Source organism: Myxocyprinus asiaticus, chromosome 14 (assembly GCF_019703515.2).
Source record: "Myxocyprinus asiaticus isolate MX2 ecotype Aquarium Trade chromosome 14, UBuf_Myxa_2, whole genome shotgun sequence".
NCBI classification, from domain to species: Eukaryota; Metazoa; Chordata; class Actinopteri; order Cypriniformes; family Catostomidae; genus Myxocyprinus; species Myxocyprinus asiaticus.
This window is the reverse complement of record NC_059357.1, coordinates 36,252,412-36,265,239: the sequence shown is the minus strand read 5'-3', so window position 1 is coordinate 36,265,239 and position 12,828 is coordinate 36,252,412. Positions and strand designations below refer to the sequence as shown.

Below are 12,828 nucleotides of genomic sequence, written 5' to 3'. Positions count from 1 at the left end.
GGATTTAGCACATATGATTCAGGCTTTGAAAAGAATGTTTCCTCTGCGAAACGGAGGTCCTCACTTGTTTTGATATTTTCCAGACCTGCTTAATAAATTAAGCACATTGAAGGTGTAAAAAGGGCTGGATAATACCATTAAAGGGTGGAATGCTTCTCAAACGGCTTTTCCCTGAAGACAAATGAAGACCGTGTGTCAGCTACTCATTTAGCTGGAGTGAAATGGGGCTGCCGCTGTATCTTCTCAATCTACAGACACTGAGCTTTTGAAAAGACCTCAGTTTGAAGTGTTAGCATGTCCATTACATCTTTGGTGATTGATTAAGTAGATGTTTGCACTTGAGAATGTAATCACATTTAGTAGTGAATGTTAATGGTTGCCTGTATGTCTTGAATCTGCTTAATTCATCAAGTTAATCTCAATCAATAGTTTTGTGGCATTATTTTGATTACCGCAAACACATTTTTTGACTTGCTTCTTGATTATTTAAAAAAAGAGGTTACAGTAAGGCACTTAAAATTGACGTGAATGGGGCCAGGTCTTAAACATTAAAATGCAAATAGTTTCAGAAGTATAACCACAAGACATGTTAACATGATTTTAGTGTGATAAAATCACTTACTAACCTTATCTGTGTAAAGTTATATCTAATACCAGGATTACTTGATTCACTTCCAATGTAAGTACATTTACTGTGGTTTTCACTTTTTTAAAAGGGACGAGTAAATTTATTTATTTTTTTGTGTGGATATCAACATTATGCTACATGCTGATAATTGAGCTTAACTTGAACCAGGAACATTTCTTTAAAATTGATAAGTTGTTCAAATTGGGTGACTTTGGACTTTGAAGAATCAACCCTCAAGAATTCTCTAAAAAGGAGACTTAATCTGCGTTTCCATTCAACTATTTTGAAAATGCACATAAGAAATCCTGAATGGAAATGCTTGATATGCGAATAAACTCTCAAAATTAGTATAAAATCTAATCCGCTAGGAGGGAGTGGATTTTCTAAGTTTCGCATTAGTTAAAATGCGCATTAAAGTGATAGAAATGGCTTATTCGCATGAACGATGAGGTGTCATGACCATTTGTAAAGCGTGATGGCAGTGCGCTCGTCGGATGTATAGGTGTGCCAGAGCTTGACGTGACTGGCTCAGTTAAATACCCGACCATGGCACACAATTCTTCAGATGTTGCCCTGGTTAGTTGAAAGTGCTTCACCCACAGATCATCATTAAAGTGGGTCCTCACAATCCACCAGAACAGTTTTGAGTGTTGGTACTCCCAGGTATATGGAGGATGTTGGCGAATGGGAATAGCCACTTGAGCCCTCATTATGTGAGCTATTGCATTTATTCTGTGACGTCTCCTGGCAGCATTTAATAACAATGTACAATTTGCTTTATTACTGCAAATACAACTCTCCCCGAAGCAAAGAGGTCGTTCAGCTGCTCCATGACAAAAAGACGGGCTCCCTCAAGATAATCCGCATTTACAGTTCATGGAAACATGCAATGTTTCGCATTATCTTTAGTTGAATTTTTAGAAATGCGCATTAAAAATGCGAAGCATTTTGATGGAAACCTAGCTTTATTCAATTACTGTTTTGAAATTAGTGGTGGACCGATAATTAGAAACCAGGATGGCCAATATAATGCTGATATATACACCGATCAGCTACAACTTTAAAACCACCTGCCTAATATTGTGTAGGTCCCCCTCGTGCCGCCAGCCCTCATCTCAGAATTGATTTCTGTGATGCTATTCTTCTCTGCCATAATTGTACAGAGCGGTTATCTGCGTTACCGTAGACTTTGTCAGTTCGAACCAGTCTGGCCATTCTCTGTTGACCTCTCTCATCATCAAGGCATTTCCATCCACAGAACTGCCGCTCACTGGGTGTTTTTTATTTTTGGCATCATTCTGAGTAAATTCTAGAGACTGTTGTGTGTGAAAATCCCAGGAGATCACCAGTTACAGAAATACTCAAACTAGCCCATCTGGCACCAACTATCATCCATATGATTATCTAATCAGCCAATCGTGTGGCAGCGGTGTAGTGCATAAAATCATGCAGATATGGGTCAGGAGCTCCAGTTAATGTTCACATCAACCGTCACAATTTGGACCGTAGCATGATTTCTGTAACTGCTGATCTCCTGGGATTTTCACACACAACAGTCTCTAGAATTTACTCAGAATGGTGTCAAAAACAAAAGAACATCCAGTGAGCGGCAGTTCTGTTGACGGAAACACCTTGTTGATGAGAGAGGTCAACAGAGAATGGCCAGACTGGTTCGAACTGACAAAGTCTACGGTAACTCAGATAACCGCTCTGTACAGTTGTTGGCGCTGTTTTGGTGGCACGAGGGGACCTACATAATATTAGACAGGTGGTTTTAATGTTGTGGCTGATCGGTGTATGTAATACAATTAAATGATGGCAAATGAGATGTACACCAAATTGATGAAATTAAATGAACACTTATTTTATACAATATTTAATTTCAAATGCAGTGACAGTGTTTCTTGCACTACTGTTAAAAAGTGCTAAAAGAACTGATAATTGAATTGTCAAGGAATTGGAAACATTAACCGATATTTTACACAATATTTACTCAAAAATCACAAAACATTTAAAACATTGTTTTATTATTCACTGACTAGATTGTCGATAGATTTCAGAAAGAACATCTCAAAATTAATAAATATAGGTCTATTAAGCGTTGGTGTATAACTATTTGAAATAGAATCTAAACTGAGCCTCGCTAACACGTTCTTTCTCTCTTGCAGGAAACATGCCTTGAACTGCCACAGAATGAAGCCAGCTCTCTTCAGTGTTTTATGCGAGATCAAAGAAAAAACTGGTAAGTCGTTCTCCTACTCTGCCAACGTAGAACTTCAGCACAACTCGCGCTCGCGCATTTTCAGTTTGTCTTTTTTCATTACCTTGTATTGATTCTGGATTGGCCATATGTGGGGACAGGTGTTTAATAATCATCAGACTGAATGTATTTTGTCCCCAGGCTCTTTTTTATTTTTTGGCATCTGTTGCATTCCTCTTGGGGTTTCCAGGTGTCCTATTGTATCGCCCACTGCAATCATTAAGTGTCATAGCAATAGATGCTGGGTTTATATTGTGTAAAATGTCTCGACTATATTTCAAAGCTTTGATGTAGCAACAAGTTAATATGCTTTAGTCTCACTGTTGAAAACATTACATATCTCATTGTGAACCCCATCCACGAAAACCATCCCAATCTGAACGAAAACTCTCCATTTTAACTCAAAGATCCACAGTGGTCAGTTTTCTGGCAGATCTGCAGCTTTTTTCACTCAAACGAGAGGCTGACAAACCATTTAATATTTATGGAGGTGTTGGCGTTTTCTTTGTGCCACGGTTTCTCTCGTTTCTTTCCTGTCATATCCTGCAGCTTGAATTCATCTCGGGTTCTGTAACAAGCATGCTCATGTGGAATTACAGTGTAAAAATGATGTGCAGCGGTCTGTTTGTGGCAATCTGTCAATAACCCGGTCTCACTTTCCTATAATTGGATGCAAGTAAAGGGTAGGCAAAAGGAATGGGTGTCGGGGGCTGTCCCTGTTGCCAAGGCAACCTGCTGTCTTATTTACCTAATGTCATTCACTTTGATTTTCACATTTAGCCTGTCAGTGGAGAAAGGGCCAAGGAGAAATGCAGCACTAAATGGAAGGTGTTGTCGGTAGTGCAGACAGACGAAGTTAATGGTCAGAATTTTTCCATACATCACTTCGGTTATCACCAAACTTAACCTGGAATCAGTGTTTTACCCTGAAAACTTCAGTGTTAAGAGCTGATTTACTAAATGACAGTGACAGGGCCATTGCCGTCTGATCTAGATTGTGATGTTTCACTGTTAAGGCCTGTTAATACCAAGTTTAATGGGACTAAATTACACCGCAGTGTTTCCTGCATAAATATTCAGCTGCAGCATTGCTTCCGGGTTATTACATAATCTCGAGCACCACGGCAAGAAATAATATTTTACTTGTGAGTTTGCGTCTGAATTGAACATGATAAGAGAAAAAGACTGTGGGTGCGTCTCAATCAGCTCCCTAGTTCAGTAGTCAGGGAACTGGTCATGGAGTCGGCCATTTCATCATGTCTTCTGAAGTCTTTCAAGTCATTAGAAGATGAGCACAAGTGTAAATATATGAAGTCAAAGCCTTATTTTCTTTTTAAAAGATGTTGTTTGTAAAGTCGTTCATTCATAATTACCATGAAAGGAAAACAATCTTTAAATTGAGTTTTTAGAGTTGTTAAAAGAAGGTTTAAGATACTCTCCTTTAAATGTTATTTATCTTTCATAATAATACTGTATGTTTGAATATCTTCAACGAAAATGAACGATAGTGTCATTTATACAGCGATGGTGCTGATTAAAAACAGCTGTGCTTCAATGCGCAAGCTCATTATTGTGTTGCAGGTGATTGTGTCATAAGTGTCCCAATGTTCAGTGGATCAGTACCCTTGCCAGTGATATACTGATTCATGACATAAGGAGCTGATTGAGAGACACTGGCTATCACAAAATAATACAGAGACAGTAGGCCTAAATGGACATGTTAATGACAATAAAGAGTAACCATTGTAGTCCAATTTTAAAGAATTCTAGACCACGTCCACACAAAAAAGTTCATTTGAAAGTGCATTATTTGCTATATTTATGCCTCATCCACCTAGAACTGTTTTTCTCCACCAAAAACTGATACAATGTTTACATGATATACATTCACAAACAAGTTTTTTTTTTGTTGGTATAAATGGTTTTTATAAAAAAAAGAAAAATAATTCTGCTGCAATTTCCCACTGCACAAATGGAATTCGGTATGAAACGATTTTTTTTTTTTTACACCAAAATTATTCACCAAGTGCAACGCTAAATTTTCGTCATTGTCATTATAATATAGGGGAGGTTTTTCTTCAGCATCTGAGCATCAACAAATTCTGACTAACTTCCGAAAAAAAAATTTAAAAAAATAATCGCTGCAGTGCAATTATTGATTACATGTTCGAATAAACTTAACAAGTTACTCATTTCTTTTACTTTCTTTAACACTTCTTAAAGTGCTTGTTTTTCCACTCAACGAATAAAAAAAAAAAAGTGTATTTTCCCTGTTCATTGACTCGTTAGGGGGCACACGCCCTTCAGCTGTCACTGAAACGCAAACAGATGTACATATTAACATAATTCATGTTCTAAATGTATTCTACAAATATAATTTTAATTTTGAAACATTTATAACCAAAGTAATTAACTTTAGTCAGTAAATGTCATCTGATTACAAGAATTTGAAATGTAATGCATTACAGTCATTTTTTTATATTAAAAAGTAATTAGATTACAGTAATTCAATGTACTATAATTAGATTACACCCAACACTGAGTGCAATATTTCGGACTCTGTATGAAGGACTTTGTAGAGATGCATTGTTTTGGTTTCAAAACTTGGTTGCAAAAATGTGGACTTAGTTTGATCCTGTCTTTGCTCTGATTGGGAGTTGCATAGCAGCACCCCCCAACCCTCCTTCCCAGCTCCATATACCTACATATACATATACCTCTCTCCTGCAACTCCAAGACTCCCCCCCCCTTTTATCTCCTGCCTCTGGAATGTGAATTAAAGAAGGCAGCCTCCTCTACTGCACCGGAGTGTAGTCCTGATCAGTAGTCTTTACATCTGTTTTCCACTGTCTCTTTCTGTCTGCCTCTGTCTTTTTTTCTCTCTCTCTCTCTCTTTCTCTCATACACCTAACAGCAGGGAAAAAAGCAAGCTGGAGCTCGGGCCTTTCCCTGCCGCTGCGGTCTTGTCCTCTCCTCCTCCTCCCTCCTGATGCCTTGCTTCCATTCTTGAAAGAGAAGTCTTGCTCTGAACTCAGGGCTTTGATATGGTAATGGAGGTGGAGGGTAGGGTTAGGAAAGAGTGGGGGAGGGGCTTTGAATTCCTCGGAGTGCTGTTGCAGTTGTGAAGATTGTTTTTATTAAGGAAATTTTCTGCTCAAATGCAAGTCACACTAACCTTCTTCCCGCCCCCTCCCATCGCATTCACTCATCTGTTTAACATAAACGTCATGTACGTGAAATGTAAGATTTGTTAATTAATCTTCTTAGAACCAAATAGACCTGTTTCACACTGGCCAGTTCCGTTGAGCTCCGTTGAGTGTTTGTTGTGTAATGAAACTTCCGGGTTATCCTTTATCAATGGCAGCGACCACAGGGCGGAATTAATGTATGATTTATCTGAAATATTTAATGTAAACAACCTTTCCTCAATTTCTAATGATTTTTCATAGATGATGAAACAAAGAAAATGGTTTTATGTTATTCAGCTGGGTGAAGGCACACATTTGTGGTTTCAAAGGGGAAGAATGCACACCTGTGTAAGCAGCAGTCCAGAGTCTGACTGCTTTTTTACCAAAGAAATGATACATGCACCTTATTAAAAAACATTGGAGTATGCCAGTGCCAAACAACACAACGTACATTTATTTATAAAGAAACATATTTGTACATTCATAAAGATTGTGCAGAATAAATAATGCTGATGCTCGCATTGCTCTCATGACATTTCCATATTTTTATAATCTCCATGTTTTTTAGACCAACTTTAAATTGATTAAATAAAATAATCATTTCATTGTTTAGGAACCACTGTTTTAAATGTCTTAAGCGTTGAGTTGTATTCATTGGTGACTATAAATATGGCATTCCAGATGTTCCAGAAAAAAATACGTTCCAGACGTGAGTTTGAATTTGGGAGTCCTTGTCTGATTTTTATGCAATATCAGTAAATAAATATGTAAAAAAAACAACAACAAAAAACAACAACAAACATGGAAACGTTCCTTTGTGTTGTTTGGTTTTTAGTAATAAATCATAGTACTTAAAGTTTCCTCTCTCTTTATGACATGTTGAATGCTCTTAACATACAAACCAGCAATTGCATTACATTTCAAATACAAACAGGAAATGAACATGGTGTAAATGCATCATCAATTAAAACCATGGTAAAAGTAAGATTAGCTTTAAAAAAAGATATTTTTTTAGGACTTAATTTGCTATGTTTATTCCTTTGAAAATAACTTAAGCATTGTGCTTTCCTCACTATTTTCCACATCAGATACTTTTGTACATTAAAATTGAAGATGACACTCATAGTAATGTGCCGTGTCAAGCTAAATAATCAGTTTAAAATGTTGAGGTTTATTGTCAATTCAAAGTAGTTAAAAAACTGACGATGGTCCATTGAGAGAATGTAGGCAGAAGTTCCGATACACAGCTATCAGACCCAGATGTGACAAAACAGGGACGCATGAAAAAGGTCTAGTAAGAGAAAGATGGGATTTTCTTAGCCAATTGTCTCTTCGGTCTTTGCCCTCTACCAACTTAAATCTCACACCTTCAGCACCTTGACTTTTGTTTGGGATGCCTGGCTCACAACTGAGGTCACATACCTTTTGTAATTTCTGTTTTAACAGGTTTTTGTAGTGTAAATTAATCACAGCCAATATGGTTGTTGAGTTAGGGTTAGGTAAAAATGTTTTTCATCATCAAGGTTTTAGGTTAATAGTATATGTTTAGGAGAGTGTATATTTTAGGCACTGTAAATGGTCATAATTTCTTTTGAGTAGTTAGACTAAATAAATAGTCATTTAAATAGTCATAGTTATGCAACAAATACATTTTGTAAAAGTAAAAGTATTCCATGTAGTTTCTTAAGGGATAATGTACAGTTGGTTATCGCAAAATAAATCTGGACAGGGTGATCAAAACCCCAAATAAATAGAAATGTATTTAGTTTGTTTAAATATGCAGTTTAACAGTCATTATACACAAATATTGAACCGCAGAATCTTCAAGAGAACCATGTAGTAAGATGTCTTAAACACCATGTATTATTGTTATTAAACAAATTAAATGTCACTTTTGTTTTTAATGTCATGTCAAATACTACGGATGCACATTTTGGAAATCGAGTACTCTAACTCAGACAAAAACTAAAACAAAAAAACACAAGTAATCGATTACTTGTAAATTAAAATGTAAGTTAAAAATAACTAGTATGACATGTACCTGAATTTATATTTTGTTTTATTCACAAACATTGCCAAGGACTGTTTCAAAATAAGATTTCGTTTGGGGAAAAAAAATTAAATGAACCAAATGACATAAAAATTGAATACAAAAAACACTCACACCAAAGTCTATCTAGCAAGTCAGTCCACTGTCGGCCATTTTTGGAACACTCTCGGGAGGCTATTTCCAGTAATGCCAGTGCAGCTCATATCTGCTTGCATGGAGAAAGATCAAAATCTCAAAAACGTTTGGTCAAGATTACGATTAAAGAATTCAAAGATTTCAAATCAGCAGTAAAATCTGACAATACTGGTATCATAAATTGTGATTCTTTACATCATATTACATATCAAAAACCTTTATTTTCCTGGCTTGTATAGCTAATGTGCATTCTAGAGTTGATTGACAGGTGATGTCTGTGTCTAAAAGGTGATTGGCTCTTTTAACTGTAAGGCGGGACTTCCTTTCTACATCTGTTGACCATTGGGCGCTCAGAGCTCCTTCAATAGAAGTGGCCCATCTCTGCTAAATAATCTCTGCTTGCACTCACCCGGAGCTTACACAGAAACCAATACTGAAGGCATTTGGATAATGCACATATACACCACACCGATCAGCCACAACATTAAAACCCTCTGCCTAATATCGTGTAGGTCCCTCTTGTGCCACCAAAACAGATCTGACCCGTCGAGGCATGGACTCCACAAGACCTCTGAAGGTGTCCTGTGGTATCTGGCACCAAGACATTAGCAGCGGATCCTTCAAGTCCTGTAAGTTGCGAGGTGGGGCCTCCATGGATCTGACTTGTTGGTCCAGCACATCCCATAGATGCTCAATCAGATTGAGATCTATGGAATTTGGAGGCCAAGTCAACACCTTGATCTCTTTGTCATGTTCCTCAAACCATTCCTGAACAATTTTTGCAGTGTGGCAGGGCACATTATCCTGCTGAAATAGGCCACTGCCATCAGGGAATACCGTTGCCATGAAGGGGTGTACGTGGTCTGCAACAATCTTTAGGTAGGTGGTACGTGTCAGAGTAACATCCACATAAATGCCAGGACCCAAGGTTTCCCAGCAGAACATTGCCCAGAGCATCACACTGCCTCTGCCGGCCTGCCTTCTTCCCATGGTGCATCCTGCTGCCATCTCTTCACCAGGTAAATGACGCACACACGTCCGGGTATCCATATGATCTAAAAGAAAACGTGATTCATCAAACCAGGCCACCTTCTTCCATTGCTCCATGGTCCATTTCTGACACTCACTTGCCCATTGTAGGCGCTTTCAGCAGATGGACGGGACAGCATGGGCACTCTGACGGGTCTGCGGCTACACAGCCCCATACGTAGCAAACTGCGATACACTGTGTGTTCTGACACCTTTCTATCATTACCTGCATTAAGTTTTTCAGCAATTTGTGCTACAGTAGCTCTTCTGTGGGATTGGACCAGACGAGCTAGCCTTCGCTCCCCATGCACATCAATGAGACTTGGGCGCCCATGAACCTGTCGCCGGTTCACCGGTTGTTCTTCCTTGGACCACTTTTGGTAGATACACCGGGAACACCTCACAAGACCTGCTGTTTTGGAGATGCTCTGACCCAGTTGTCTAGCCATCACAATTTGGCCCTTATCAAAGTCGCTCAGATCTTTAAGCTTGCCAATTTTTCCTGCTTCCAACACTGCCTAATATATCCCCACCCCTTGACATGTGCCATTGTAACGAGATAATCGATGTTATTCACTTCACCTGTCAGTGGTTTTAATGTTGTGGCCGATCAGTGTATAAACTCTGTGCGCTTTGTCGGTGTTCAGAGATTTAACACACACACACACACATACATAGTTGTCTGATAAGCTTCACGTACCGCTGTCTTGTTGCCTTGCTGCCCTGTCAGTCAATGACTCAACAGACAGCGTTTGCATATGAAGGTACCTCAGGTTTTGGACAGGCTACTGAGGCAACATAACCTCACATTGTTGCTAGGATACCAGTGACTGATTAAAGCCATCTGGTGTCCACTAAAGGTAACACGTCTACTTCATTCATCCAACCGAACCACAATGGTCAAATAATCTAGAACAAAATCAAGAGTTTTGGCGATAACCAAGTGTACATTTCATAACTACAACACTACTTTCTCGTTAGAAATGGAATAAAAAGTTGGAAAAGGTGAATAAAAACATACATTTATACACAAATTGGCTATCAACTGCCTCTTCGGCGGCTTTTTTTTTTTTTTCAACAGCTCAACCGCTTCCTGCCTCCGTACACAACCCCGGAGGGAGCATTTTCCTGGTTTTGGACGCAACTGAAAATACAAGTGTAATTCAGCGCTGCCCAAGGCAGGCAAATGCAGAAATGAACATTAATTTGTGACATTCGTCTAGCGTTTTTAATGTTCGAGTAGCTGGTGCAGAATGATTAATCGACTAGTCGATTACTCATGCGTATCCCTATGAAATACCCCTAAGCACTTTTTAAAGTACTCCCTTTTGTGTCCAACATTTACCATTTTAGAAAACATGGACCAGAAATGTACTATTCTGTTCAGCGAGCTTAAAATCCATCTTGAATTCTCAGCCAGTACCGTCTTTTCTTTCCTTTATATTTTACCTTCTTACTTTCTTGATTCCAAAGGTTTTATTGCGGAATCTGTTGGCTCTCATATTACGTTTACTCCCTTGCTAATAGCTCATAATGGAGCCATCTGATGTTTGTAGAGTACCTACCAGAAAAGCTGGCCAGTTTAACTTTACTATAATTGCATTGCAAATAAATGATTTTGGCAGGACTGAAAAAGCTGTGGCCTTAAATGAACTTGGTGTTGCATGAATTAAATATAAAACTTAGATTTTTAAATGTGAACTTCATTCCAGATGGTTTTTCGTTTGTAAAATATGTTGAAACACCTCCAGTATTTTGTGTTGAACAAGATTTTAAAAAGTCCAACATTTCCGGTACCTGTCCAATGCTCTGGTGTGTTATGATATAATTTACTAGTGTCCTGGATTATGTTTCCAGTATATTGCCAGTTTCCAGGAATACTCACTTCTAAACTCATGTATTACTTTTGTAATTTCATATTGTCAGCAAGACCATGCGAGTCATAATAATGTAATAAGATTTAAAAAAAAAATTTATTTAAGCTTTAAAGATGCATCTGGCCACTGTTGAGACATTTGACTTAATGCCCTATTACAATCATATGAGAAAACATGTGAAAACATGATTTTGATATGTTAGTTGAAGTTTGATCAGATCAACTTCTTATTCAGATAGCTTTTACATGAAGCATTGAAAAGGGTCGAACAGTTTGGCACCAACAAATGGTTTTCCAAAAACTTAACATCAAGACATAGCCTACATATTGCAGTGTAAAACTTAAATTAAGAAGTGGTTTCAGTGTATATGTTTATTGTAGTTCCTCAAGCATGTTCCAGCGTTTTTCTGAAATATCCTTGTTTATAACCTACCTGGATGAACTACACGACTCAAGTTTTATGGTCTGGAGGGTCAAAGACCTAATTAAGGCTTTTTAATTATCATTCATTTTTGAAAGACCTTAATTTGAACCCTCCTGTAAAATTTTATGAGTTGATAGAAATCTCAGACTTGTTTTTACGAGGCAGAGCCTGCAGGCTCTATGAGCAAAGGAGCCAACGGAGTGAGAGTCTTTTTACAACTTAAATAAACTGCAATAGAGGTGAACTCAGCCTTAAAGTTACTCAGACCAAACGTATGTGCTCACAGTGACTAATGTGTTCAACCAAGCCAAAGAATAAACAGCAAAAATTATAATTTTACACATGCATACAGCAGCCAAATTTATAAAACTGGCCTCCTGACCATCATCATTTTCTTAGTGGCCCTATTTCATTCAGCATTTCTTGTGTGGTGCTCTGTCACTCAATCTGTTTTTCTCTTCTCTGTTCCAGAACTGAGAAAGATAGAGTGTGAAAGGGGGGTGTGGGGGGGAGACAGCGATAGAGAGAGATTGATGAGGCAGTAAGAGCAGCAGTAATTACTCTGTGTCCATTCCCCACGCCAGATTGGCAGACGGCTAATATCACACAGACCCCTGTTCCTGACAGGCGCCCCCTTCCCCCTGTCAAACTCTAAAATGTGGGGGGGGGGTGTCACCCCGAACACTCTGCTTCATCCTAATGCTGTGTGGGCTGAACGTCTTACCTCTCATTACGTTATGCCTCAAGGAATTGAGACCTTTCTCAGGATTGGATGACCAAAATTGGATGATGCACTTTTGAATGCAAAGGAAATGTTTAAAACCAATACAGGCCTTTTGAGTTGATAGGCCTAGTACTTCCTCTGCTCTTAAAGTCGCAGTGAAGTGCCTAGACGAGAGCAGTTCTATTTGGTGTTTTGACATATTTCTTACTAAAACAGAAAGTGGGGGCGGAACATGTCGAACGTCTAGTTGCTGTTTTTAAAATAGCCAATAGGCTTTAGTTTACATCACAGCACACTCACACAAACACCCCTTTCCACCATGCTGCTCATGTCAGAGCCAGTTACCTAGGAAACCGAGAAGCAATCTCAATACAGGCCCGCTTTTCCACTGACTTGAGAACCTAATGATGATCTAACTGACGACATTAATACATAACCAGCTCGGGCCTGGGTAGCTCAGCGAGTATTGATGCTGACTACCACACTTGGAGTCACAAGTTCGAATCCAGGGTGT

General features: G+C 38.5%; 1 protein-coding gene across 4 annotated transcripts in view; it reads left to right on the top strand.

The window, feature by feature from the left end:
* Positions 1 to 12,828, top strand: part of LOC127451726 (pre-B-cell leukemia transcription factor 1-like) — a 62,893-nt gene that overhangs the window by 10,266 nt on the left and 39,799 nt on the right. For all 4 annotated transcript variants that reach the window (XR_007899134.1, XM_051716633.1, XM_051716631.1 and 1 more), the window contains one exon: positions 2,797 to 2,870. Coding sequence is in view for 3 of the 4 variants with exons in the window: in XM_051716633.1 (XP_051572593.1) it covers positions 2,797 to 2,870 (74 nt within the window). In the remaining variant the exon portion in view is untranslated. The remainder of the gene's footprint in view (positions 1 to 2,796; positions 2,871 to 12,828) is intronic.